The following is a 25,251-nucleotide window of genomic DNA, read 5'->3' on the forward strand; positions in this document are numbered from 1 at the left end:
CTACAAAAAATTAAAAACAAAGAAACTCAGGAACGTACTCAAGAAGAAGCTGATGCAGAAAGCCTACTACGAACTGGACGAATATTTCACAAACCCTATATGTTAAACCGTTTGTCATAAATGTAAAAATGTCCATGGTCTTATACTATTACTGTACATAATATCCCTTTGTCTGCGAATGTTTTATTTAAATCTTTCATACCGTCTAGTGTATATAGATGTATTATTCAGCTTTTGCTATTTTATACTTTAATGACACCCCATGTATGTCTTGATGGGTTAAAATATTGTATGCTCGTTGTAGACATTACAAATACAAATACAAATACAAATATCGTATCATTGATATGTTTTCATTTCCGCGCGCTTCATATCAAATTTGATAGTTCATGTTGGGCACAAAATTTGCTTACTGATCTCATTGCATGATCTCAAAAATAATCAAAATCTTATTAAGCTTACTTTTTTTTGGAAAAGTCTTCAAAATAAAAGAAAACTGGTGCAGGCGCATTTTCTAGTTTTTCGCGTTTCAATACAAGAGTTGACACTTGGACATGACGTTTAATGAATGTAAAGTAAGTTGCTAAATTCATTTCGATGTACCGTTCGCCATATTTTCTGCAAAACTCCTATTATTTCGCATATATACCCACCTTAAAAAATTACCCGCTCACATAGCATACCGTAGCATACCATTCAACGTACGCCAGACGACTGCGACGGTTGCAACATGTGGGTATATATAGTGTGATAAAAGGTTCCGATTTGTGATTTCTGTAAGATGTTGACAACTTTACGAAAACAAAGTGAAACTTAAAATATTAGGCAGTTCGGCAACGTCACCTTCGTGGGCAAAGTCACACCGCTCTACCGTAATTGATTTCAATAATCTGAATCACAAAATTTGGTTTTTCTGAGAAGGAAAAACACAGTAATTCAATATCCTTAACTTTTGGCAATGTCTCCAACTGGCACTAATATCCAATAGTGAAAAAACGGTGATCACTCAAGAGAGAAATTTCGCATTGTAAAAACCAGTGGCGATGCCAGGGGGGCCAGGTGGGACCGCCCCCCCCCCTGAAATTCTGCTGGCCCACCCTAAAATTTGACATAGGTACTAAGGCTTAAATATTAGCAGAATTTTAATTTCACTCTACTTTGGCCCCCCCTAAAAAAAATCCGGCCCCCTCTTGGCCACCCTTGTTTTGAAAGCTGGCGTCGCCACTGGTAAAAACCCAATCACGTAAAGGTTTATCGAAAGTTGAATTGATATTGACAGTTTTTCTGATTATCGTGGTTTCATATAAATTGTTTACAGATAGTGATACTGTCTATGAAGAATATTATCTTAATTTTATTCACAATTAGAGAAAAAGAATTATTCGAAAAAGAATAGATTTATAGAAATGAAAGATAATGTACCGTATCATTCAATTCAAACAAGTTTTCAGATAAAAACTCGAGAAACCTTATCGAATAAATAATCACCAAATTCTCATGATAAGGTTCCTGTCGACTGTTTCTCTTTCTGAATCTCACTACTTTGAACCCCTTGTTTTCAATGATTGGTTATTCGTCAGTACTCAAGTACTCGAAGATAAAACCAAAAGATCTTGAAATTGTTAAACAATGATTCAATCCAAATTAATAAAAAGCGAATGAAGAACGAAAAAAATCTACCTCTTCGGAATCGAACCTGGAGTAGCTAGTTATCGGCTGGGTGTTCTATTAAAATTAAATAGACCATTAGTAACGGTTACAACGCTCATATATTCAGAGAGGTAAAATTCATAACTCCGAAACTATTGCTTTACCGTAAAAGGATATTGTTCCAAATTCAATCATAGCATCACACGTTTGAAATAAGATAATTGTGTGTAGTAGATTTTTTTGTAGGTATGAGTTTTTCAAAATTTAATTCTTTGATTTTCAGCCCAAAATTGTTTGATCGTATTCTCCTACAATATTTCATGCAAATAGCGCTTACATTGTCGAACATAATCTCTGGATGGATTTTTTCCTGTTCCATTCTGGTTCTATACCTTTCAATATATGTATAAACTGTAATAATTGGACTGAAATGCTTTTTTTTTTTGAACGATCACAAAGATTTATTATTCGGAGCAATAAACCAAAATTGAATGAATGAAACATATTCAACTAACAAATTCCCGTTTTTTTTTGTCTTTATAGTATATTCTAAACGTATCTTACATACTACATAGATATCAGCAGTTCAGTCAATTATGGGCAATTGCATGTCTCCTTTTTTAAAAAATTTCAGTTTGTTCAAAAACAACTATTTTATTGAATCTTCTTCAGAATTCCATTACATTATGTCAGTTGCTATTTCTTATTACCATTGTGCAGTTTGAAGATTATTAAACGACAAGAAAAAAACACAAATTTCATTTCATTAAGATCTATTCACATTATTTACAACAGTGTTTCGAACAATTCAATTTTCCGCAAAAAGGAAAGACAACTCACACGAACCACTCAACATTTTTCCTAAAAATTCGACCATTAGATCGACCACACCCTTCCATCAACTAGTTCTTTGCAAATACGTATTCAAGGCCCCAGTTTTCCTAATTATTTCATAAAACCTACTGTCTTCCCTTCTAGCTAAATCGAGCGGGCTGTCGAACTCCACGACCTCGCCCTGATCCATCACAATCACTTTATCACAGTCTAAAATGGTCTCCATCCTATGAGCTATAATGAGAAGGGTGCAGTTCTTGAATATCTCTTTGATCTTGGTGTTGATCTTGATCTCCGTATCTTTGTCCATGTTGGCTGTAGCTTCATCCAATACCACTATCTTGTTCTTCCTGATCACGGCCCTGGCTATGGATATCAGCTGTTTTTCGCCCAAACTGAACCCGCACACCTTTGGGTCTATCTCAGTGTCCAGATTGGTGATGACACCCTTCAAACTGACAGTTTCCAACGATTGCCAAATCTCTTCATCTGTGTATTTACCAGTGGGGTCTACATTGGACCTTATAGTACCAGAAAAGATTACAGGTTCCTGAGGGATTATAGAAATTCCCTGTCTGAGTGAATCCAAGGATACCTTGGCGATGTTCTCTTTGTCAATGGATATCTCCCCGTCCACGTCGTAGAAACGGAAGAGAGCAACGATTATGGAGGATTTGCCAGCTCCAGTTCTACCAACTATGCCCACCTTTTCCTGGGGATTGATCTGAAGATTGATGTTCTGCAACACTGGTTTGGAGTTCAGGGGGTATCTGAGATCAACCTTTTCGAAAGATACGGAACCTTTGTCGGGCCAATCGTCCATCTTTTTTCCGTTCTTTTCTTCCTGGGGCTCGTCGATGTATTCGATGACTCTCTCGACACAAGTCATGGTGCTCTCTAATTGGATCACATTCCTCATTCCCCACTGGAGCTGCATTCCTAGACCAACAGCTGTTGAGATTGAGAGACCCACATCTCCAGCTAAGAAATCTGCAGCAAAAATGAATGGAATGAGTGGTCGCATAAAAAGATATCGACTAAAAGAGTCCTTAGAATATCAATTAAATAGGGCAAAAAAATTTTTTGGTGCTTGGGATTTTAGAGCTAATTTTAAATATATTTGGGACGCTTAATCCAGGAATCCTTTTTTCTCTACTAGATCTACTTTTTAAGATACATCAACTCATCTACCAATGTGGGTTTCATTCAGTATATATTATTCATTTATGAGAGTTCTAAAATTATTATACACTGCGCAAAAAAATTAACGCACATTATGGAAATCTCAAATTTATTCTACAACTGAAGGTGTTCTCAATGATAATTATTTTTATCAGAATTATGCATGCATATGTTATCCACTTTCAACGTATTTTTTCCCAGCAGGAATAAAAAAATATGAGATTATCAGATTTTGAATGTATTGGCTCCATTCTGAAATCAGTTGTTCTCGATCAATTCTAGTGATCAATAGTTTTTCTTTCGTTTGATTTTCTACACTCGATCGCTATGCAACGCGAAACACGCAATTTGACCCAAGAGGAATGTGCCCAAGCGGTAGTTTTGCGAGAAGAAAGGTGGACATTCACAAGAATTGCAGAAAGGTTTGGAGTTTCCCATACAAATGTGTCCAGAATGTTGCAGCGATTCAGGGAGACAGTTATGAATGTCCGAAGACCAGGACAGGGTAGACCACGGGTAACAACTGCCATTCATGAACGTTACTTGAGAGTTTCTTCGTTGAGACAACGGTTTGCAACCGCTTTGCCTCCTTCAAAATCAGCTTGAGCAAACTCATGGGGTGCAAATTAGCACTCAGACAATAGGAAATCGCCTCAGAGAATATGATTTAAGGCCTCGTGTCGCGGCAAGAGGCCCAGCTCTTACCCCACCCCATCGAAGGGCGCGTTTGGATTTTGCGAGAGAGCATATCCATTGGGAAGAGGCTGATTGGGAAAGAGTTCTCTTCACAGATGAGTCTAGATTCTGCCTCTACCATTGTGATCGACGTTTCCTTGTATACAGACGTCCACATGAAAGATATGCTCAGTGCAACTTCCTGAATACTACTGGTTTCGGGGGAGGATCGATTATGGTATGGGGTGGAATATCTTGATAATGGAGCTATGAATGCTGATAGGTATATAAGAAACATTCTTGAAGAGCATGTAGTGCCATTTGCCCCATACATTGGTGAAAATTTCATTTTTATGGACGATAATGGCAGACCCCATCGTGCGCGCATCATTCAGGAGTACCTTGAAGAGGTTGAAGTCTCTCGAATGGAATGGCCAGCAAGAAGTCCAGATCTCAATCCGATTGAGCAGGTTTGGGACAACCTCAATAGAAGGCTGAGAAGTTCAGAAAATCATCCAGCTACTCTTAATGACTTAGGAATCCAACTCAGAGAAATCTGGGAAGGATTAGATCAGAACATTTTAAGATCACTAATTTTGAGTATGAACCGTCGTTGCTGAGCTGTAATTAACGCAAGGGGTGGAAATACCAAGTATTAAATCACTTATCAGCATTCCAGTATTTTGAAAATTGTTTATTTCTCTTCTTTCACATAAGATTCGGTGAAATCCTGAATTTTTCTTCCATTTAATGTGTCTTGTTTTGTTCAAAACCTTGCCGAGAGAACATAAAAAATAAGTTATAAAGTCAATGTAGATTTAACTTTCATTAAAATTGAGATTTTCAGAATTTGCGTTAATTTTTTTGCGCAGTGTATATTCATTAATGTAAGTACAATGGTTTTATTATCAGTCTGTAATTGAGTAAATTCCAGGTGAATCTATAAATAGTGGAACCATTGCCTAAAAGGTACCTGAACTGACCATTTTGATCCCCTAACTCGGGTAAGTAAGAGAAAAAATCATACTTCCTCCGTTACATATATAGTTGGGCTTAATGAAGCAATTTGTAAAGGCTCTTGATAAAAATAGGTCATGTTTTGCCTATACATATATATAGGGGTAAAAATGCATCAGTTGAGCACAGGAAAACTCAAGGCAGGGGTATTTTCGGCCCACAAATAAGACAATTCATTAAGGATCCTGCCTTCATAAATTCAATGAATTAAGTTTAACGAGAAGCTTGGAAATCATTTGTTGCAGTTGTAGAAGAGTATTAAAATACACTATTAAATCAGCCACTTGGATCGTTCCCCAGAAAATTTAGAAGACATGAGTCTCCTAAGAAGAACCCAAAAATATTAAAGTTATGGAGGACCGCTACCAAGGAAGATGAGACATGCACATGATGGCAGATTACTGCTGGAGTTTCAAAGGGATTTTCTAAAAAACATTCAAGAATGTCGTAGAAAAGAGGCTTTCGAAATGTTGAGTGACAATTTGATTTCTTCAATGTTTTTTTGGTTTGTAGGTACGACATAATATTGTATTACAGATTTATAAATTATATTTCTCTAAAATTGTATATCTTAAAAATTAGAGCTCCTATGTAAAAATGGATAACGGTATTTGAATTTAGGACTTCAAATTGTTATAGAATCAACTCAAAAAACCGCGACACCAAAACAGCTCACATTTTCTAACAAAATTAGAAGCAGATTTTCAAAATTGAATCATTCTTGATTATGAGACACACCTGATTTAAAGCCCATGAAGGTCAGCAAAATAGCACCCACGTAAACAGCGCATATCATGTGACAGTACAACTGGAGCAGTTTCCAAGTAACCATTCCTATAAATTGGGCAGATATGTGGTAGTTTTGATGTGCGTCGAACTCACATCTTAGAATCTCTTGCTTCTTGAATGCGCGCACTGTGATAAGTCCTTCTATCGTTGAGTTCAAGTGACCTATCATTGGACTTCGAGCTGACAAAAAAGTTCAGTTTTTATATTGTATTCATTTTCTGATGAGGTAATACTTACAAACAGCTTCTAATCTCTTCAAACTCCTCGCTGAAGGCATAAAGAACAAAGCAAACATAATCATCACCACGAAAAGAACTATGGAGTAGTATAAAAACCTAAGGTTGACTGTTACTACCAGTCCTACAGTGCTAGTTACCATAAATGTCATCTGAAAGAATTAATTTAGGGTATTCTTAATTTCCAAATATCACTAGTGCTTACCTTGATAACTTCTGCTACTACGTGTGGAAGATATTCGTCGATATGTCCAAGATCTCTCGAAAATCTGTTGAGTATGTTACCAATCAAGTTTCTGTCGAAGAATTGTACTCTTGCGTACACAATACCTCTGACCAGAGCAGAATGGATATTTCTGGATATCTTAGTGGAAAATATTAAATGGATTACAGAACGCGAGAATTTGGCTAGAACTGTTGCCCCAGTAAGCAACGAAAGAAATGTTATTGTAGCCAGAGATGCATCTCTTTCCGTTGCACTCTGTTCAGGTAAGAGAGTGGTAGCGTTGGTTTTTTGTTCGTTAACCCTGAAAAATAACAAAAATTTAATAAGGCCAACAAAGATAAGACTAAAACATGAAATTTCTGCATTACAAGGGTTTGGGGTTGCATTAACAGCGTTTTCATTATATGAACATATGCTTACAACTTTGCTTCCGCCGTGTTTTTCGAAATTCGAGTTCTTATTGTAGTCAATACACAAATCTGGATTATATCCTCTATTCCATCTAGAAGAATGGAAAGTTGGTTTATCTTTTGCATCAAAAATCAGATTAAAATTATTATCTTCAATCCATTCAGTTAATGCTATACCATTTATGTCATTAACTGCATAGCCCCACATCAAATGGTGACAATTGGAATCATCACAATAAATTGAAGGATGAGGGAGGATGACATCGAAATTTCTAGGCCAAAGTGTATTAGGGGGTTTGTGTAAATATTGATGACGAAAATATTACAAAATTTGAAGGCTTCAACCAGGACCGATTCTCCAAGTGATGATTTTTCGAATCCTCAGATGTACCAGGATTGGGTAATCATCTCTCATAGATTTAAACAGTTTGTTTTCTTTAGAAAAACATAACAAAAAGCACAATAAAAATGACATGCGTCTGACACTTATGACAGTAGTCATAAAAACTGGATAAACATTTATGATTCAAAGTATACCGATCGTCTGTGATTGTTTCAGTCGGTTTTAACAACCCATTTACACTACGCCGAGCTCCCACCAAATACTAATCATAACTTTGGAATCGTGAATATTCGGTTAGGCCGTCGACGTGGAAACATGATCCCCATGATTTTCTGCTCTTGGGATTATCGTAATGAACCCATTTTTCGTTCACAATCAGCAAACAGCTGTTCTCAAGCAAACAAACGCCGTTCAACATCTATCGACTTCAACTCGTACGGAGCCCACGTTCCTTGTTTCTGAATCATTTCCATGACATTCAGGCGATTTAAAATGGCTTGTTGCTTCACTCCCAATGATCCTGCCAATTCTTGTTGCTTTTGACACGAGTCTTGATCAAGTAATGCCTCCAATTCTAGATCTTCGAAAACCTTCTCACTTCCACCGCCATACTGGCCTTTGACGTCAAAATTACCGTTCTTGAAGCGTTGAAACCACTTTCGGCACGTTCTTTCACTAATAGAGGCCTCACTACAGGTATTTGAAAACATTCGCTGAGCCTCAGCCGTAGATTTCTTCATATTAAAGGAGAAAATTAAAATATCCCGCAAATGACGGGAATTTGGTTCGTATGCTGATCTTTAATCGAGAATAACTTTATGATGCAGATACAAATCGACTAATATTTCGATGGCGTTATGTTTACAAATACCTGAGCTTATTGAATGACATCTACGATATATTTAATTCGAACCCCACTCACCGATTCAGCCATCTATTGCAAAACGGCGGAAGCAAAGTGATACACCTAATACAAGCTGCGATGGATAGTTACTACGGCAATATATCTCTATACCAGAATATGTTTTTGCAGAACTAAGAATTTCAAGAAACGAAGGTGTTACAAAAGTATAGAATTTCGAATAGTTCTACCTATGTTAAATGTTGTCATATGTAGCGAAACCCATAAAAAAACTCACCACTTGCTTATCAACTTCTCCGTCGTCGCATAAAGGCTCTCCACGGAAATATGAAGGATCAACAGGAAGATAAACAAACCATAACTACCATAGGCGATGTATCTCTTGTAAACCCCAAGACCAATGGTACCGACCTTCATATCTTCGCTGTAGATGTTTCCCGTCTTCACCACTTTCTTCTTTCCCTTCTCATCAGTTTTGGAACAACCGTTACCATTTGCGAGGAGTATTTGACCATTGGACTCGGCTTCGATCTTCTCCTCAACCATCTCCGTCACATTCAGCTCATTAATGTAGTTCTTGATGGATACATCGTCGAATTTACCAGAATACGTCATCTTACCATCACTCAAAATCGTCACGTGATCCGCCTTGCTCAAGAATGAGGCGTTGTGGGTGACCAATACGACCAGTTTGTTCTTCAGGAAATCTTTGATGCAGTTCTTGAAGATGTAATTTTGGACGTTGACGTCAAGAGCGGAGAAACAATCGTCGAGAACATAGATGTCACTTTCTTTATAGATAGCGCGAGCTAGGTTTACCCTGGCTTGTTGTCCTTTGCTCAGGTTGGAACCAGACTCAGCGACAATAGTCATGTCGCTGTTAGGAAATAGTTTCAAGTCTAATTTCAACGCACAAATCTCCAGAACTCTCTTGTATCTTTCTTCGTTGTAGTCCGAACCAAACAAAATGTTTTGGCGGACGGTAGAAGGGAACAACCAAGGTTGCTGAGAAGCGTATGATATCTCACCATTAACAAAAAGGGTCCCGGAAGATAGCTTGTACTCGTGCAGAAGTGCTTTGACCAAGGTACTCTTGCCACTTCCTACAGGACCCGCTATGATGTTAAGCCCATTTTCTAAATTAAACGTAAGATCTCTAAGGATCTCCTGATCTCCAAGCTTAACATGTGCATTCCTAACTAAGATCCTAGTCATTATATAGGTCTGTCTGTAATGGCGGCTGGGTTGGTACTCTTCGGCTTTGAAGAGGTTCTCGATACGGTTGAAGGATGCTAGAAGCTCGGCCATCTCTGTCATGGAAAGGGTGATCAGGTAAGTAAGGATGAATCTCAACTTTTGGTATGAGGACTGTACGTAGTAGACCACTCCAGGTGTTAAAGAATGACCTAGGAGTAGATACACGACGAGGAGCAAGTTATATCCAAGTTTTCCCATGAGTTCGCCCAAGAAAATACCTCCTTGCTTGAATATCATCAGGGTTCTAATACTGTTTACTTCTTTCCTGTAATAAAATATGACTTTTAGCTTGTTGATTTTTGGAGTAGGGTTTCGATTGGTATCATCCAAAATCAGGAATATACATTTTGTTGTACTTGAATGAAATTAATTATATGAAGGGAAATAAATTTAAAATACTTACTTACGAGCATCAATCAATTTGTTAGTGAATATCATCTCCCAGGTGTACATTTTTATTATTCTTATAACAGATAATATTTCCTGGGTTAATTGTATCCTCTGATCTGACCTTTTGTTAGCAACCTTTCTTTTTTTGAAGACCAAATATCCCAAGGTTCCTAGAACAAAGTATATAATTTAATATAAAAAAAAATCTGAATACTGGGTGGTCCACATTTTAGTTCGATCACTTTAGCGCGGGATAGAATAACTTTTTTCAAAAAAAAAAAATCTCATAAGCAATAAACATATATCCTAACAAGCTGCGTTTCAGAGAAACAAGGTGTTAAAGTTTGGAAAAAATCAGTTTTTTATTTATAACTCTAGTATTATTACATTAATTGTTTTAATTTTTAGGTACTGTAATACTATAATGTTTCGAATTAAGTAATGGTAATGTAATGTTTCGAATTAAGTGTCTCCAACCAACATTATCCAGTGGCGTAGATATAGGGGTGCGAGGATTCTTTTCCTATTGAAAATCTATACCACTGTCTCTTTTCCAGAAAATTATTTCATTTCATTTAACAGAGCTTTATTGAAAAAAAGATCTCCTGAATTTTTTTTCATACAATGTATCATGCAAACACTATCCACGAAAATCTACAAAAATTGATTTTTCAAATTTTTTCATAAGTGATAAATGAAAGTACAAAAATTGCCATAGTGTTTCATAACGCTTTTAGATGGCATTCAATTGAACGTTTCAAGAAATACATTCATCAAACACTGTAACAATTGAGAATATTCACAAATTTTTTTTATTGTTTGTTAGACACTAAACCAATAAAAAATTGATGGAAAAAAATTTTTGAAATGTTCAATTGTAATTCAAATGGTACATTCTATGAAAAAAATTCAAGGGACCTTTTTTTAATGAAGTTCTGTTGATTGCAATAATTTCCTCGAAAAAAGACATTGGTTTAGATTTTCAATGAATGTAATAATACTAGATTTATAAGTGAAAAACTGATTTTTTTTTCTCAAATTTCAACACCCTATATCTCTAAAACGAAGCTTGTTATGATATATGTTTCTATGAACTTTTTTTTCATGAGGAGAGTTGTTCTATCCGACGCCAAATTTAAATAAAATGGAAATGAAAATGTACTCCATGAATAATATGTGAAAAGAATTAACATTCAATAAATGCTGAAGCGTTTTTCTATAGTTTCCATAGATGTCCAAAATGAAATTCTTCTATTCAAATAATCAACCTGAAAGAAGTATCTGAAACGACAATTTTGTGGAAGCCTGAGAAACGAATAATGGCACCAGAAATTTTATGATCAATTGGTGCTGTCCGAAATATCAATTAATAAATTTGCAAATAATCTAGGAATTCAAATAATAGCTTTCCTTGATGAAATCTAATAAACTTAACCTCACCTTGTATCGGAAATACTATGATAAGAGACACCAAAATCACCAAAGATGCCAATCCGACCTTCTGGTAGATCAAGTAGGCGATGAAAATCCCAATCAGAGACTCTACCCAGCAATCGTTGGCGAAATGAATGGCGGAATCGAGAGCTTGCAGGTCTTTGGTGATCAGGGTTACTATCTTTCCAGTGGACATCTCCGAAAAGACGGAAGGATGCAGCTTGAGGGCCTTCCGGTAAACCAGAGAGGAGAAGGCCATCCGCATCTCCAGAGCTAATACCGATTTCGCCAGCTGTATGTGAGTGTCGTAGAAGGACATAGTGACCATTATACCCAGTATGAACATTGCGTAGAAGTTGGCTTCCTCCTTCGAAATGACCGTTTGTCCTGGTATGAAGTACTCTACCAGCTTGGCTATCGCTAGAGGCCTCAAGATGCTGTTGAGAAGAGAAAACACATTAGATATATGAATATTTGCTCTTTTATGAACAGCAATGGACAGGTTTTCAGAGGGTGAAGATAATATTCATATTTTCAAAATCGGAAAGTGTTGAACTTTCACTGAAAAGGCCGTTGGGTAACAACCACTAAGAGCCTTGCGTCTTAAGGCTTTTTAAGTTCAGTAAACACAAGAACCAGCAAAGTAGTACCTTTGCTGATTCCGTTCTTGAAATGCATCAAAATGATCTGTACTGGGATCATACAGTTTTGACTGATAAAATAGTCCCTCATAATAGACCAGATATATTACTAGTCGATAAAAATCAGAACACAGCATTACTCGTCGACGTAGCAATACCAAATAACAACAACCTGCGTCAAAAGGAGGTCGAAAAAATTTCAAAATATAGGGACCTCGAATTTCAGATAAAGCGTCAGTGATATCAACGAAAACTATTACAATTATTATCTCAACAACTGGAATAGTACCCAAAAATCTCAAGAGGAATATCAAGCAACTGGGACGTAGTGAGTATATGGTATGTAATATAATGCAAAAAGCTGTTCTTTTAGGTACCGCAAGGACGGTGAGAAAGTTCCTAGGAAGCGGAGGACAGGTCCAAGGATCACGTGTAAAAGGACCAGAAGTTCGACGAGAACCAGGGGGACCACAAGGACCGGACACGACCGAGCTCTACCCTTCTGATATTTTAAATATTATGGGATTGAGTGAATGGAGGAGAAATCCTACGCGTATAGGAAAAAGTCGGGATAATAATAATAATCTTGTAATTGACACCCTAAGACTTTTTTTGGGACCAAGAGAAAGATAAGGTCCATACCAATGCTCCAGAATAGATTCAAGACCTTAAAAATGGAATTCGTGAAGTTAACGAGTACATTAGGCCGCAAATGTGCGAATGAAAAGGAAGGGGATAAGATCAATATTCTAATATGTTCGATTTTCGAATACTAAATTGTATGGCTGTATACAGGGTGGCCACTTTTTCAATGGGATTGTATTGGTAACTTAAAACATAGGAGTTAGAAGGTCGGTCAAATGGAGAAAAAGTTGCATTCATAGAAGCATTGTCAAGCAGTTCGAACAAATCGAGATTATCAGGGCCAGTTATCGAGATATCAAAAGAAAAGTAAATTCTGTCATTTTGATTTTTCTTTTTTTCCCACTTTATTCCAAATATTATCAAATAATGTTACAGGAATTTTTTATTCGACAGTAAAATATAATCAATTTTACGTAATCAGATTTCGTATCCAACATTTCGTACTCTCTGGGCCACCCACAACCTCATTTTTTTCAATACGGACCTGCATATTTTATGACATTTTCCGAAATAACTTTTAACGCTGAATTCAACGATATATCATACAATGTCATTCAAACTTGATATTCAGGTGATTTTGACCCTTATCCAAATTTCTTTGGGTCGGATCTGTATTACATTTAGGTACCTTCAGTTTAATTAACAACATGTAATACATTTCGATGAGAAAATCAACTAACTCATCTTGAACTAAATGAAACATATCAGAATCAAATCAAGAAACAAGTAATAATTATTTACAAACTTCAATTCATAATAATTATCATTTAATGAAAGAAAAATCGAATGATTATTCGAAAGTAAATGAAAATGAATGAAGTAAGTGTTCGAAATGTCCACCATTTTGTAAAATGCACTTAACGGTTCTGGTACCCATACTTCTTACATAGTATAAGGAAATTCCTTATACTATGCTTCTTATACATTTGCTTATTTCGTCTTCTTGAATACCTTCCAATACATTCTCAATCTTCTCGCGAAAAATCACTATTGTTGGATTTGTCATTTGTTCCGTTGAAACAAATTATTATTATTATTATTTTGATATCATTACAATATAAGTTTTGCAAGGCTTAGTATTTAAATTTAAAATCATTGTATTCGCGTCTCTTGACTATTTTATTAACAGCAGTTTTTGATAATTTGCATTCACTACAGATCTGACCCAAAGAAAATTGGATAAGGGTCAAAATCACCTGAAAAACAACTTTGAATGACATTGTATGATATATCGTTGAATTCAGTCATCAAATATACGGGTCCGTATTGAAAAAAATGAGGTTGAGGGTGGCCCAGAGAGCACGAAACGTTGGATACGAAATCTGATTACGTCAAATTGAGAACAATTTACTGTCGAATAAAAAATTCATGTAACAGTTTTTGATAATATTTGAAATAAAGAGGGAAAAAAGAAAAATCAAAATGACAGAATTTACTTTTCTTATGATATCTCAATAACCGGCCCTGATAATCTCGATTTGTTTGAACTGCTTGATAATGCTTCTATGCATGCAAATTTTTCTCCATTTGACCGACCTTCTAACTCTTATGGTTTAAAAGTTACCAATACAATCCCATTGAAAAAGTGGCCACCCTGTATACAAAACAATCAATACAATTTTATTCTATAACAAACTAAACTAGGAACTCAGACCCAAATACCTACCCTAAAAGATTCGAGTATCCGAGTATTTCGAAAAAAGTCCAGACAGACAGATTCAAGTTAATCATTCATTCATCAGCCTAATCGTAGCTACAGACGTTTTCTTCTTTTAAGACGCCAAAAGAACTTTCCAATCCTAAACATATTTTCCAGTCATGCCATGAACAATAATATCAAAAATATCGAAAAATGTTAAGTCCAGACAGATTCAAGTTATTCGTGCATTCATCAGTCTAATCTTCTTCTAAAATGCCAAATGAACTTTCCAATCCTAAACGTTTTTTCCAGTCTTTAACAATTAAGTGGGACATCAAATTAACACCTGTCAGTAAATAAAATCTTCGAGTGAACATGCCAATGTTTGCAAATATTACAATATCAAAGATAATTAACCATTCAAATCAAATACAAACAAGACAAAGTGGGCTCTTGACATGGTCTTTCCCAACAACTCACTAGCTCTTCAGGAACTCATTTTTAATGATCATCCCTAAAAATTAACATGGGTAATTCCCAAACCGAACATTTTCGATTGTTATCCCAAAACGGATGTATGTCACGGCAAGCATACAAGTATGCTATATTAATTGACGTTTGAATAATGTATAATACTATCTTCATGGTATATTACATGTCAGAGTTGCAATTATCGTTTTTCATAGGATGCTTTTTGTATTACCTAGCAATACCATGGCCTTGCAGTTTTTAAAATGCCATAGATCGTGTTGGATGATAGTTTTGAATTCATGACTATCGAAATCACGTTTACAATTATTATAATATCCTGTCGAGAATTACAGAAATGCATAAGCAACGTGAAATGAGTTTGAAAATATAAGAATGGTTGAAATTGAAGTGTTATTCATATATTAGAACTATGTAAAGAGCCACTACAGGGAAATCGAAAACCGTTAGAGATACAGGGTGGCTTAAATTACGAAAAGTTGCGTTATTTAGAGATTAGTGTGTTGGTGTCAACAGATCCAAAATATCTCTAGAAAAAACTGAACATCGAGATTTTCTTCTTTTTTCTGTATAACTCATTTGTTTCTGGAAATAACTCCACGAAATTTGGTTTGTAGCCATTATCCAATATAGAGATTCTAATGGTGTCGTCAAATTTTTTCTGTTTTCCATTGTTTCAGAGACGCAAGTGATGATTTCACATAACAACTCTTCAATTTTGCGTACTTAGACTCGATATTTTTATAGTGTGATACATCATTCAATTCGTAATTTCTTTCTTTATCACCTCATAAGGAAAACCAATATGGCGTCCATACAAAAAATTGACAATTGCGTCTCTGAAACAATATGAAACAGAAAAAATCTGACGACACCATTAGAATCTCTATATTGACTAATAACTAAAAAACCGAATTTCGTGAAGTTATCTCCAGAAACAAATAAAATCTTGATTTTCAGTTTTTTCGAGATATCTCGGAACCATTTGGATCTGTTAAACCAACACAGTAATCCCTAAATAACGCAACTTCTTTGTAATTTAAGTCACCCTGTATCTCTAACGGTTTTCGATATCCCTGTAGTGCCCCTCTAAATAGTTCTAACCTTGTATACGGGGTGTTTCCTAATGAAATGTCAATATTTATGGGGGTAATTTTTGTCCCATTTTAAGGAAAAAACTTCATATGAACATATGTCCTATATATCGTCCTTTTTGAGATACAGGGTGGTAAAGTTTTCAAAAATAAAAAAATTAAATCTGTGTTAAATTATGAGCAAATTTGGTCTCTTGAATTTTCAGTCCGATGAACGGGTTTCATCTAAAAAAATTAAATCTACGTATGTCTCTGCATGGTAATATGCGGTTTTTAATTTTTCAAGCGAAAACCGTGCATCGGATTGAAAAAAAGTCAGGTTATCAACTTTGGTAAGAAATGATTGGGAATTTCAAAAATAATTTTTATATCAGGAAAAATCTGTGGCGTACCATCAATGTCTGCGAAAATAGACAGGTCAAATTACGTACGCACGCCTCTGGTGGAAATTTAAAAAAATGATACATTAAAAAATGTCTCTTGATTCATAGTACATGTATGACAAATTTCATTGAAATGTCTGAAGTGGTATTGTAGATATTAATAATGAATAATTTATTTTTGAGAAATTCACCCGCTGTATCTCAAAAGGTAAGACGTTCAGGACATATGTTCATTAGAAGTTTTTTTTTAAATTACTAACATGTTGAAAGAACTTCTCTTACCGAAATTCATGTTCCTAACTACATATGTTTTATCCACTTCATATTTTCCTTTCAGGTAGAGTTAGAAAACTTCATTAGAAGATAACCAACGCACAGACATACAAAAAGCATTATTATTATTTTGAGCAATTTCAACAAGGTCAACGAAAGTATGATAAAAACGAGTATTCGAAATATTTTCAAAAATGATTCCATATTTTTTCCACAATACACAGAGTCGAACGAACAGGTGTGATTTGAACTACTCTATTTTGCACTTTAATCTTAAACGTGGTTGATTTAGGGTTATGGGTTCGAGGTTCAATTCACATACCAGTGGCGGATCTTTTATATATACTAACTCACAGAGAAACTGCAACACCCAGAAGGAGCTGTTTAAATTTTATTAATTTTTTTTTGTGAAACGGAGATAGTTAGATAGTATAGCAAGTAGTGAATGATTGAATTTTGAGAAAAAAATCGTGAAGATTTTTTCATGAAAACAATTTTTGGTACTTAAATATTGTAGTCGTTTTTTGCAGGTTTTTTTAATTTTACAACAAACCGGCAATTCAAGGAGATTCGAAGTCGATGTTTACTTGTTGTTAAAATGCCTAGAGCACGTGTACGAGGAATTTACCGCCAGCTGAGTGAATTTGAAAGAAGTCGAATTATTGGTCTACGGAAGGTTGTCATTTCAAAAAATCGCTAACAGTACGAACAGAAATCCAACTACTGTTATGAGATATTGTTAAGCGTGGTTTGATAATGCCCAAAATCGAAGAAGAGTAGGCACCGAACTACGAAAGGGCACAAATGAAGTTCAAGATCGACGTCTAAAACTTATGGCCACTAGAGACCGATTTGCGACAATTCGATCTTTGGCTGATGAGTGGATAGGAGAATAAGGCCATCCTGTAACTATCTGCATGGTTTACCGCCGGATAAGGTCTTTCAGACTGCAGCTTTATCGACCTCATCTTGTGTTACCTCTGCCGGTTGAGCATCGCCGGCAACGATTACAGTGGTGCAGAGAACGTCAACATTGGAATGTGGAATGGCATCAGGTCGTCTTTTCTGATGAATCTCGATTCTTCTTGGGTGCACATAATGGCCGAAGAAGGGTTTAACGACGTTGGGGAGAAAGACGTGATTTTTAACAGAGGTAAACTAGATAGTTTACGTTAGATTCATTTTGTATTTTTTACTCATGCGATATCGAAATACCTCACTCTGAAGGGTAAAACAACAAAATTTTAGGGAGGCACCTCCCCTCCCCTGTTTCCCCTTAGCGACGCCACTTTTCGAGGACCTCCTTCTCTGAAGCAGAACTATTGTCATTTACGTTGTACGTCCAGAGCCAGCGCGAGTGATTTTGGAGCCTGAAGCAAAGAATTTTTCGGCGCCCCTGCTACTATACCTGTCTGTGGATTTTCACATCCACATGATACTGGCGACACTGCGTACGATCAAAGAATGATTACCTATCACACCACAAGATAGAAAGGGCGGTAGGGCATGCAAAGTTTCTGTATTGCTTCGAAAACTAATTGGGATTACAAACATATGTGTTCCGCTAAAAACATTTGGCATTTAACAGTAACTAGTTTCCAATGCAAAATCGTTGGAATTTTCCATATGTTGAATCGGCTTCCAAAAACTTCGAAAGCGAAGGTTGTGTTGTTTTTCGTGTTGAATGATTAATGATTTTATCCCTCTTTCAATGAGAGCAATAGAGTATTTTGTTTATATTGGTTGGACTGCCACTTATTATACAGGCGGCTTAGTAAAGGCGGGATTGGAGATTTTATCGCATGGAATGTTGACAAACGAAGCGAAGTGAAACAACCTTATGTTGTTTTTGCGAATCAAAGATGAAATATGAAAAGGCGGCCAGCAAACTGGGCCGAATTGCCGCCCCTCAAATAGAGGCGCCTGAAACAGCCGCTTAAGTGTCACACGCCACCCTGTATGCTTTCTCTGGTACGATACCAAAAATAACTTCAATTTTAAAACCATATAGACTCACCTCGATGCAAATTCCATCACCAGTTGTATCAACCCGAGAATGAAGAACCTCTTTCCATAGCAACTAACAAGCAGTCTAACTAACGAAGGTTTCTTGTTATTGAACTTCAGCAATTCCCAGTGTTTCTCCAGCTTGTCCGTGATCCTCTTGGATTCGAGGTCCTTGGTCACCCGATAGATGTCGTTCTCGTTCAAGTCTTTGCGGTAACCTTGCCATAGCAGTGGCGCAACGTACCTGAATAGGATGAGAATAATGAAGGTATTATGGTGTAATTTATGGGCTCGATTAATTGTGAATCGTTGGCTAGATAAACACAGGGAATTATTGATGACGCATTGTTAAGCATTTAACTGCTAATTTTTCTTGTGTGACTTTTGAGCTTTATTGCAAACATTTAATGCAATTTATGTAACGGGTGTTTTTTTTTCGAGGTATATAACTTTGAGTTGGCATTACTGTTCAAGATGGTGACCGATTTAAGAGCTGTCAAGTGATTTATTCTCAGTTTGGTTTGGCAATTCATCATGAATAGACTCACGCCTGAACAACGCTTGCAAATAGTGCAATTTTATTTCTAAAATAATGGTTCTGTGCGGAATACGTATCGCGCACTACGTCTATTTTATTTTGTTTAGCGATGAAGTGCACTTCTGGTTGAATGGCTACGTCAACAAACAAAACTGCCGCATTTGGAGTGAAGCTAATCCTCAAGTGTATGTCGAAACACCGTTACATCCAGAAAAACTAACTCTTTGGTGCGCTTTATGGGCTGGTGGAATCATTGGTCAGTACTTCTTCAAAAACGATGATGGCCAGAACGTTACAGTCAATGGTGATCGGTATAGAGCCATGATTACTAACTTTTTCATTCTTGAGTTGAACAACCATGATGTCCAGGAGCTGTGGTTCCAACAAGACGGCGCATCATGTCACACAGCTCGTGCCACAATCGATTTATTGAAAGACATGTTTGGTGACCGCCTAATTTCACGTTTTGGACCTGTGAATTGGCCTCCAAGATCTTGTGATTTAACACCGCTAGACTACTTTCTGTGGGGCTATGTAAAGTCATTGGTCTATGCGGATAAGCCACAAAACCTTGACCATTTGGAAGACAACATTCTCCGTGTTATTGCCGATATACGGCCACAAATGTTGGAAAAAGTCATCGAAAATTGGACGTCCAGATTGGACTACATCCGAGCCAGCCGTGGCGGTCATATGCCAGAAATCATATTTAAAATGTAATGCCACAAGATTATCTTACGGATGAATAAAATTCATGTCAATCGAATAATCCATCGTTGTTTTATTACAATTTAAAGTTCTATAACTCTAAAAAAAACACCCTTTACTAGAAAATATGCGTAATTCTATAATTTTTAAAAATGATCAAATATTCATTAATGAGCCGTTTGAATCACGTTGAAAATTTAGGTTCATCGAATTTCTGTAATTTTCATGGAATGTAATGTTCATAACGAAGAAACTGAAAGATGTGGATGGAATTTTAGTTAGGAGAAGATTCATTACATCAATGAAAACCTATATCCGAAAATCTTTCCTGCGATAAAATTATTTGCGAGATATAGCTGAAGATTAATTTTTTTATGTATTTTCGGCATCCAGTAATTCCTAAATCGAGCCGAATCGGAAAAAAGTGTTTCTTTTGAGCTTAAAAATCTTTTATTGGTATACATGTACTAGTCAAAGACTCACCCTGTATGTGAGTTTATAGGTGTAAACCTTTTCTCTTTTATTCTTTGTAATAATGATATTGATCAACAAATTATTTTCTATTTCATCGGGTTGAGAATCAGAGAGTTTACAATATCTCAATCAGAATTGAAAATACTTACACAATATTTAATCGTTAATTTTGAAGAGTTATCAAATAGGTGGATTAGTTGTCAGTATTAATGAGAAGCGCTAAAGAACAATTCGAAGGCCACTACAATATTACATTCATAGACTCATAATGATAGGTACCTACATCATGCTTCATTAATGGTTCAATTAAAATTACTATCTTCTTTGTATCACACCTTCAATAACTTATTTTTCAAAAGTGTTATTTTTCATGTCGTTGATTAATAATGAAACATATTAAGTTTGAAGACAAGATTCTCCATTTAAAAATTGAAATAAAATTCTTAAAAACTCATTGATCCAAAACAATTGAAACTAGGACTATGCAATACGAGAAATGGTACCTATTCAGTATAATCCTGATGAATAAGTCTATTTTTTCAATTTATGTTGAAGATTTTGTAACTTAAATAATCTGATAATTCAATTTCTTTGAATTTTATTTCTACTGTAGGTATTTTATGATGCAGTATTACGATTTTTGTGATCCATGAATTAAAAAACACTATAAGATGAAAATTGATGGAATGTTGTTGATGTCAACTGTCCAAATAAATAACCTACCAACAAATAATCCATTTTTAGGAATATCAACATTACGAAAAATTCAGTCAGCAAGTTATATTATGAAATTTTGAGAATTTGTTAATTGGTATAAAAAAATTATAAATATTGGACTCACCCTAAGGATGCTAAAGAAAAGAATCCTGCTTTATCCCTAGGGTTCGGCTTTCGGTTTACAGTTGCTCCAGGATCCATCTTCAATTAGCTCATATCATTTCTCTTCATTCTTCTTCAAACCTATTTCATCGTCTGCGGAACTGCAATAAAAAAAATAACGTTCACTCGCCAACAAAATAGTACGTTTATCAATTTTAAAGGCACATTTTATATTCCTTTTCACGACTTCGCCAATTGTTTACCGATTTCTCAAATCGAATATTATCGTGTTTCGAAGAGTGCCCACAAATAACTGAGCACCATGAAAGCGAACGTCAACATTTTATCACCAATCCTACTAAATCGATTATCGTTGAAAAAACACCGAAAATTCTTCCCAGAATAGTCATTTTGTTGGATGATTGTCGTGAATTCAGAATTAAAAATACATCAACCACAATAATTTGACGGTAATTGTCGATTTTCATAAGTGAAATTAATAATTAGATGATATTTAATTCTATAGAATTGATGTGTTACATAACACGTTATAAAAATTTATTGTCATGCGGCTTTTAGAGGAATGAGAAAATTTTCAATGACAGCGATCAATCAATTATGTTTTGTTTATGGAGAATTAGTTCGAATGTTCTGAATCCAGGAATAAAAGCTGCTGCTTTTCAGCAAAATCCACTATTTCAAAATATCTTGTGAGTTCAAATGGCGCTAACGAATTTTAGAAAAATTCTGGCCTGAAATTTTCAATTCACGTTTTGGAATGTGCTGAATAATGAAATCAAATTTTAAAGGTTGTTCCTTCATTGAGTTGAATTTTATTGCCGGAATTTGAGGATATTGATGAGGACGAAGATTATTTTCATCAAGATAGCGCTTCGTGCACGTACACAAGCATTTCTCCAAGAGGTGATCATAATTGACCACCCAGATCTTGTGATTTTATACCCTCAGACTGCAGAATGAAATCAGAGATATTTCTTCTTACAAATCACCGATGTTTATGAGGTTTTCACAACAACAATCTACATGGTAGAAAGTAAATATTTTTAATTTGCGAATGGAAAAAAAAAGCTGACTTTTCGTTTTTCGTTAAAAAGAATTGATGATAGAAGCACTGATAGATTTTTGAAATATTCATTGAAAAAAATTCACATTACAAAACAGGTTGAATTATAATTTCGTGAAAGTTGTCGTACAGTGCTGCCCTCTGCGTATTAGCTTCGAAAAGAGAAAGAAGGTAAAATGAATGTACAACTAGGACGTACATCGTTCAAAGTTTGGTCATCGCAGGAGCGCCAGAGGTGAAATGAATAGGTACCAAAGTATGACTGATTCGCAAAAAAAAACACGTGGTAAGATATATAGTTTTTTATATCAAAATTAAACCTCTTATTGGAAATCCGTTACCATTCATTTTAACTTTTCGCCATTTCTTCAAGTAAGGCTTGCTTCACAATCCTGTTGAATCAAAAATCAAGTGTATATTTTTCAATGAAACTGACTCGTCTTTAACATAAAATGAATAATAACCTAATAATGACTTATTGATACAAATAATTTCTAAGCATTATAAAATTGTCTGTCTTCCGCTATTGTCCTGTGAACAATGGAATAATTATATGTCACCATACTTTATGCGATCGTAATATAAACTCAATATAACAACACTGTCTGAATACCTGCGTCCTAGTTTTACAAGCATAATCATTGGTTTCTTTTTATCGGCTCAGTATAATATTATTTTTTCTCTTGGTATTCTACCATTGTCTAAATATACAAAACCTGTAGATTCATTTAAAAAAATATATTCTCCTGTATAATGCGGCCTAAAGGAATTCATACCCTTTAACATTTGAATACCGTATTATCTAAAATGAACTGCTCTTCAAAAGTTAGGGAACAAGAAAAAAAATTTATATATGTATATTTACTCTTTCGAAGTAGCATAGTAATGAAAAAAAAACCACCAAAACTGCCTATGTGTGTCTTGTCCTTAGTTACACACACATATTTCAGAACATTCTACAGGGTTAGAACTAAAAAAAATTAACGCACATTATGGAAATCTCAAATTTATTCTACATCTGAAGGTGTTCTCAATGATAATTATTTTTATCAGAATTATGCAAGCATATGTTATCCACTTTCAACGTTTTTCTTCAATTCAGATGTTTTTTTCCAGCAGGAATAAAAAAAGATGAGATTATCAGATTTTGAATGTATTGGCTCCATTCTGAAATCAGTTGTTCTCGATCAATTCAAGTGATCAATAGTTTTTCTTTCGTTTGATTTTCTACACTCGATCGCTATGCAACGCGAAACACACAATTTGACCCAAGAGGAATGTGGCCAAGCGGTAGTTTTGCGAGAAGAAAGGTTGGACATACACAAGAATTGCAGAAAGGTATGAATGTCCGAAGACCAGGACAGGGTAGACCACGGGTAACAACTGCCATTCAAGAACGTTACTTGAGACAACGGCTTGCAACCGCTCGCCTCCTTCAAAATCAGCTTGAGCAAACTCATGGGGTGTAAATTAGCACTCAGACAAAAAGAAATCGCCTCGGAGAATATGATTTAAGGCCTCGTGTCGCGGCAAGAGGCCCAGCTCTTACCCCAGCCCATCGAAGAGCGTGTTTGGATTTTGCGAGAGAGCATATCCATTGGGAAGAGGCTGATTGGGAAAGAGTTCTCTTCACAGATGAGTCTAAATTCTGCCTCTACCATTGTGATCGACGTTCCCTTGTATACAGACATCCACATGAAAAATATGCTCAGTGCAGTTTCCTGAATACTACTGGTTTCGGGGGAAGATCGATTATGGTATGGGGTGGAATATCTTTGACTGCTCGCACATACCTAGTGGTCGTTGATAATGGAGCTATGAATGCTGATAGGTATGTAAGGAACATTTTTGAAGAGCATGTAGTGCCATTTGCCCCATACATTGGTGAAAATTTCATTTTTATGGACGATAATGCCAGACCCCATCGTGCGCGCATCGTTCAGGAGTACCTTGAAGAGGTTGAAGTCTCTCGAATGGAATGGCCAGCAAGAAGTCCAGATCTCAATCCGATTGAGCAGGTTTGGGACAACCTCAATAGAAGGCTGAGAAGTTCAGAAAATCATCCAGCTACTCTTAATGACTTAGGAATCCAACTGAGAGAAATCTGGGAAGGATTAGATCAGAACATTTTAAGATCACTCATTTTGAGTATGGACCGTCGTTGCCGAGCTGTAATTAACGCAATACCAAGTGAGTTATTGGTTTGAGACCTTTTTTAATGATGAACTATTTTCTTGACAGGGTTGAAGGTCAGGTTGTTGGAACAAAAACCACTTCTCAGACCATTGCCGACATGTTTCGATTTTATTCAAAAATCTTCTTCAGGGCTCTATAATAAATTACAAGATTTTTTATTTTTTTTTAAAAACACTAATAAACAAATCATGTTGGAATATACAATGGGACATTACAATTGAATAAATAATTACATGAATATCTGAACTGTACAAAAGGAATTTTTTTAAAAAACGAATAGTGAGAGAAACACTTAAAACAATCCAGCCCAGCATACAGGTACTTGATGATTTTACATTAAAAAGGGGAAACCAATTACTTACAGTCTATTTGCGGTTTTTTTGTCAGAATCATGAAATATATGAAATGAATATCACTTTTTGACACCATCACATTACAATCTAAAACGAACGAAATGATAAAACGGGAACAGACTACTCTGATAATACATATGCTATAAGTAAATAATGAATAACGTTTATATCTAGAGATTCCCTCAACATACTCAACCCTCTAAAAAAGAAAAAAGAGAACAACACCGCTCTAGCTGAACATGTGTCAAATACACTCCATTCTTTTGATTTTAACATCGACTCAATAAAAATATTAGGACACCAAAAAATTTTAAAGAAACGCTTGCTACATGAAATGATCTCAATTAAACAGGATGAAAAATCCATTAACAGGAGAACAGACATTGAAAGTTTGAATACGGCCTATTACTATCTGATCAACAAAATAAAAAGAAAAATAACTTGAACTAATTATTCAAATAAAATGTCAATGTCATGTATGTAGATATAAACGTTATTCATTATTTACTTATAGCATATGTATTATCAGAGTAGTCTGTTCCCGTTTTATCATTTCGTTCGTTTTAGATTGTAATGTGATGGTGTCAAAAAGTGATATTCATT

At 35.6% G+C, this 25,251-nt stretch overlaps 1 protein-coding gene across 3 annotated transcripts in view; it reads right to left on the reverse strand.

Moving 5' to 3' along the window:
- Window positions 1-2,406: 2,406 nt before the first annotated feature.
- Window positions 2,407-25,251, reverse strand: part of LOC123677780 (ATP-binding cassette sub-family C member 4-like) — a 45,601-nt gene continuing 22,756 nt past the window's right edge. For 2 of the 3 annotated variants that reach the window (XM_045614480.1, XM_045614481.1), the window contains exons 2-10: window positions 21,038-21,176; window positions 18,487-18,720; window positions 11,312-11,742; window positions 9,885-10,041; window positions 8,502-9,746; window positions 6,589-6,910; window positions 6,385-6,535; window positions 6,097-6,327; window positions 2,407-3,474 (exon numbers count right to left, since the gene is read on the reverse strand). In XM_045614480.1, coding sequence (XP_045470436.1) covers window positions 2,549-3,474; window positions 6,097-6,327; window positions 6,385-6,535; window positions 6,589-6,910; window positions 8,502-9,746; window positions 9,885-10,041; window positions 11,312-11,742; window positions 18,487-18,720; window positions 21,038-21,114 — 3,774 coding nt within the window. In that variant the 5' untranslated portion in view covers window positions 21,115-21,176 and the 3' untranslated portion in view covers window positions 2,407-2,548. Of the gene's footprint in view, window positions 3,475-6,096; window positions 6,328-6,384; window positions 6,536-6,588; window positions 6,911-8,501; window positions 9,747-9,884; window positions 10,042-11,311; window positions 11,743-16,478; window positions 16,701-18,486; window positions 18,721-21,037; window positions 21,177-25,251 lie in introns of those variants that run through there. The other variant, XM_045614482.1, reaches the window with a different exon arrangement.

Source organism: Harmonia axyridis, chromosome 4, assembly GCF_914767665.1.
Source record: "Harmonia axyridis chromosome 4, icHarAxyr1.1, whole genome shotgun sequence".
Classification (NCBI taxonomy): Eukaryota; Metazoa; Arthropoda; class Insecta; order Coleoptera; family Coccinellidae; genus Harmonia; species Harmonia axyridis.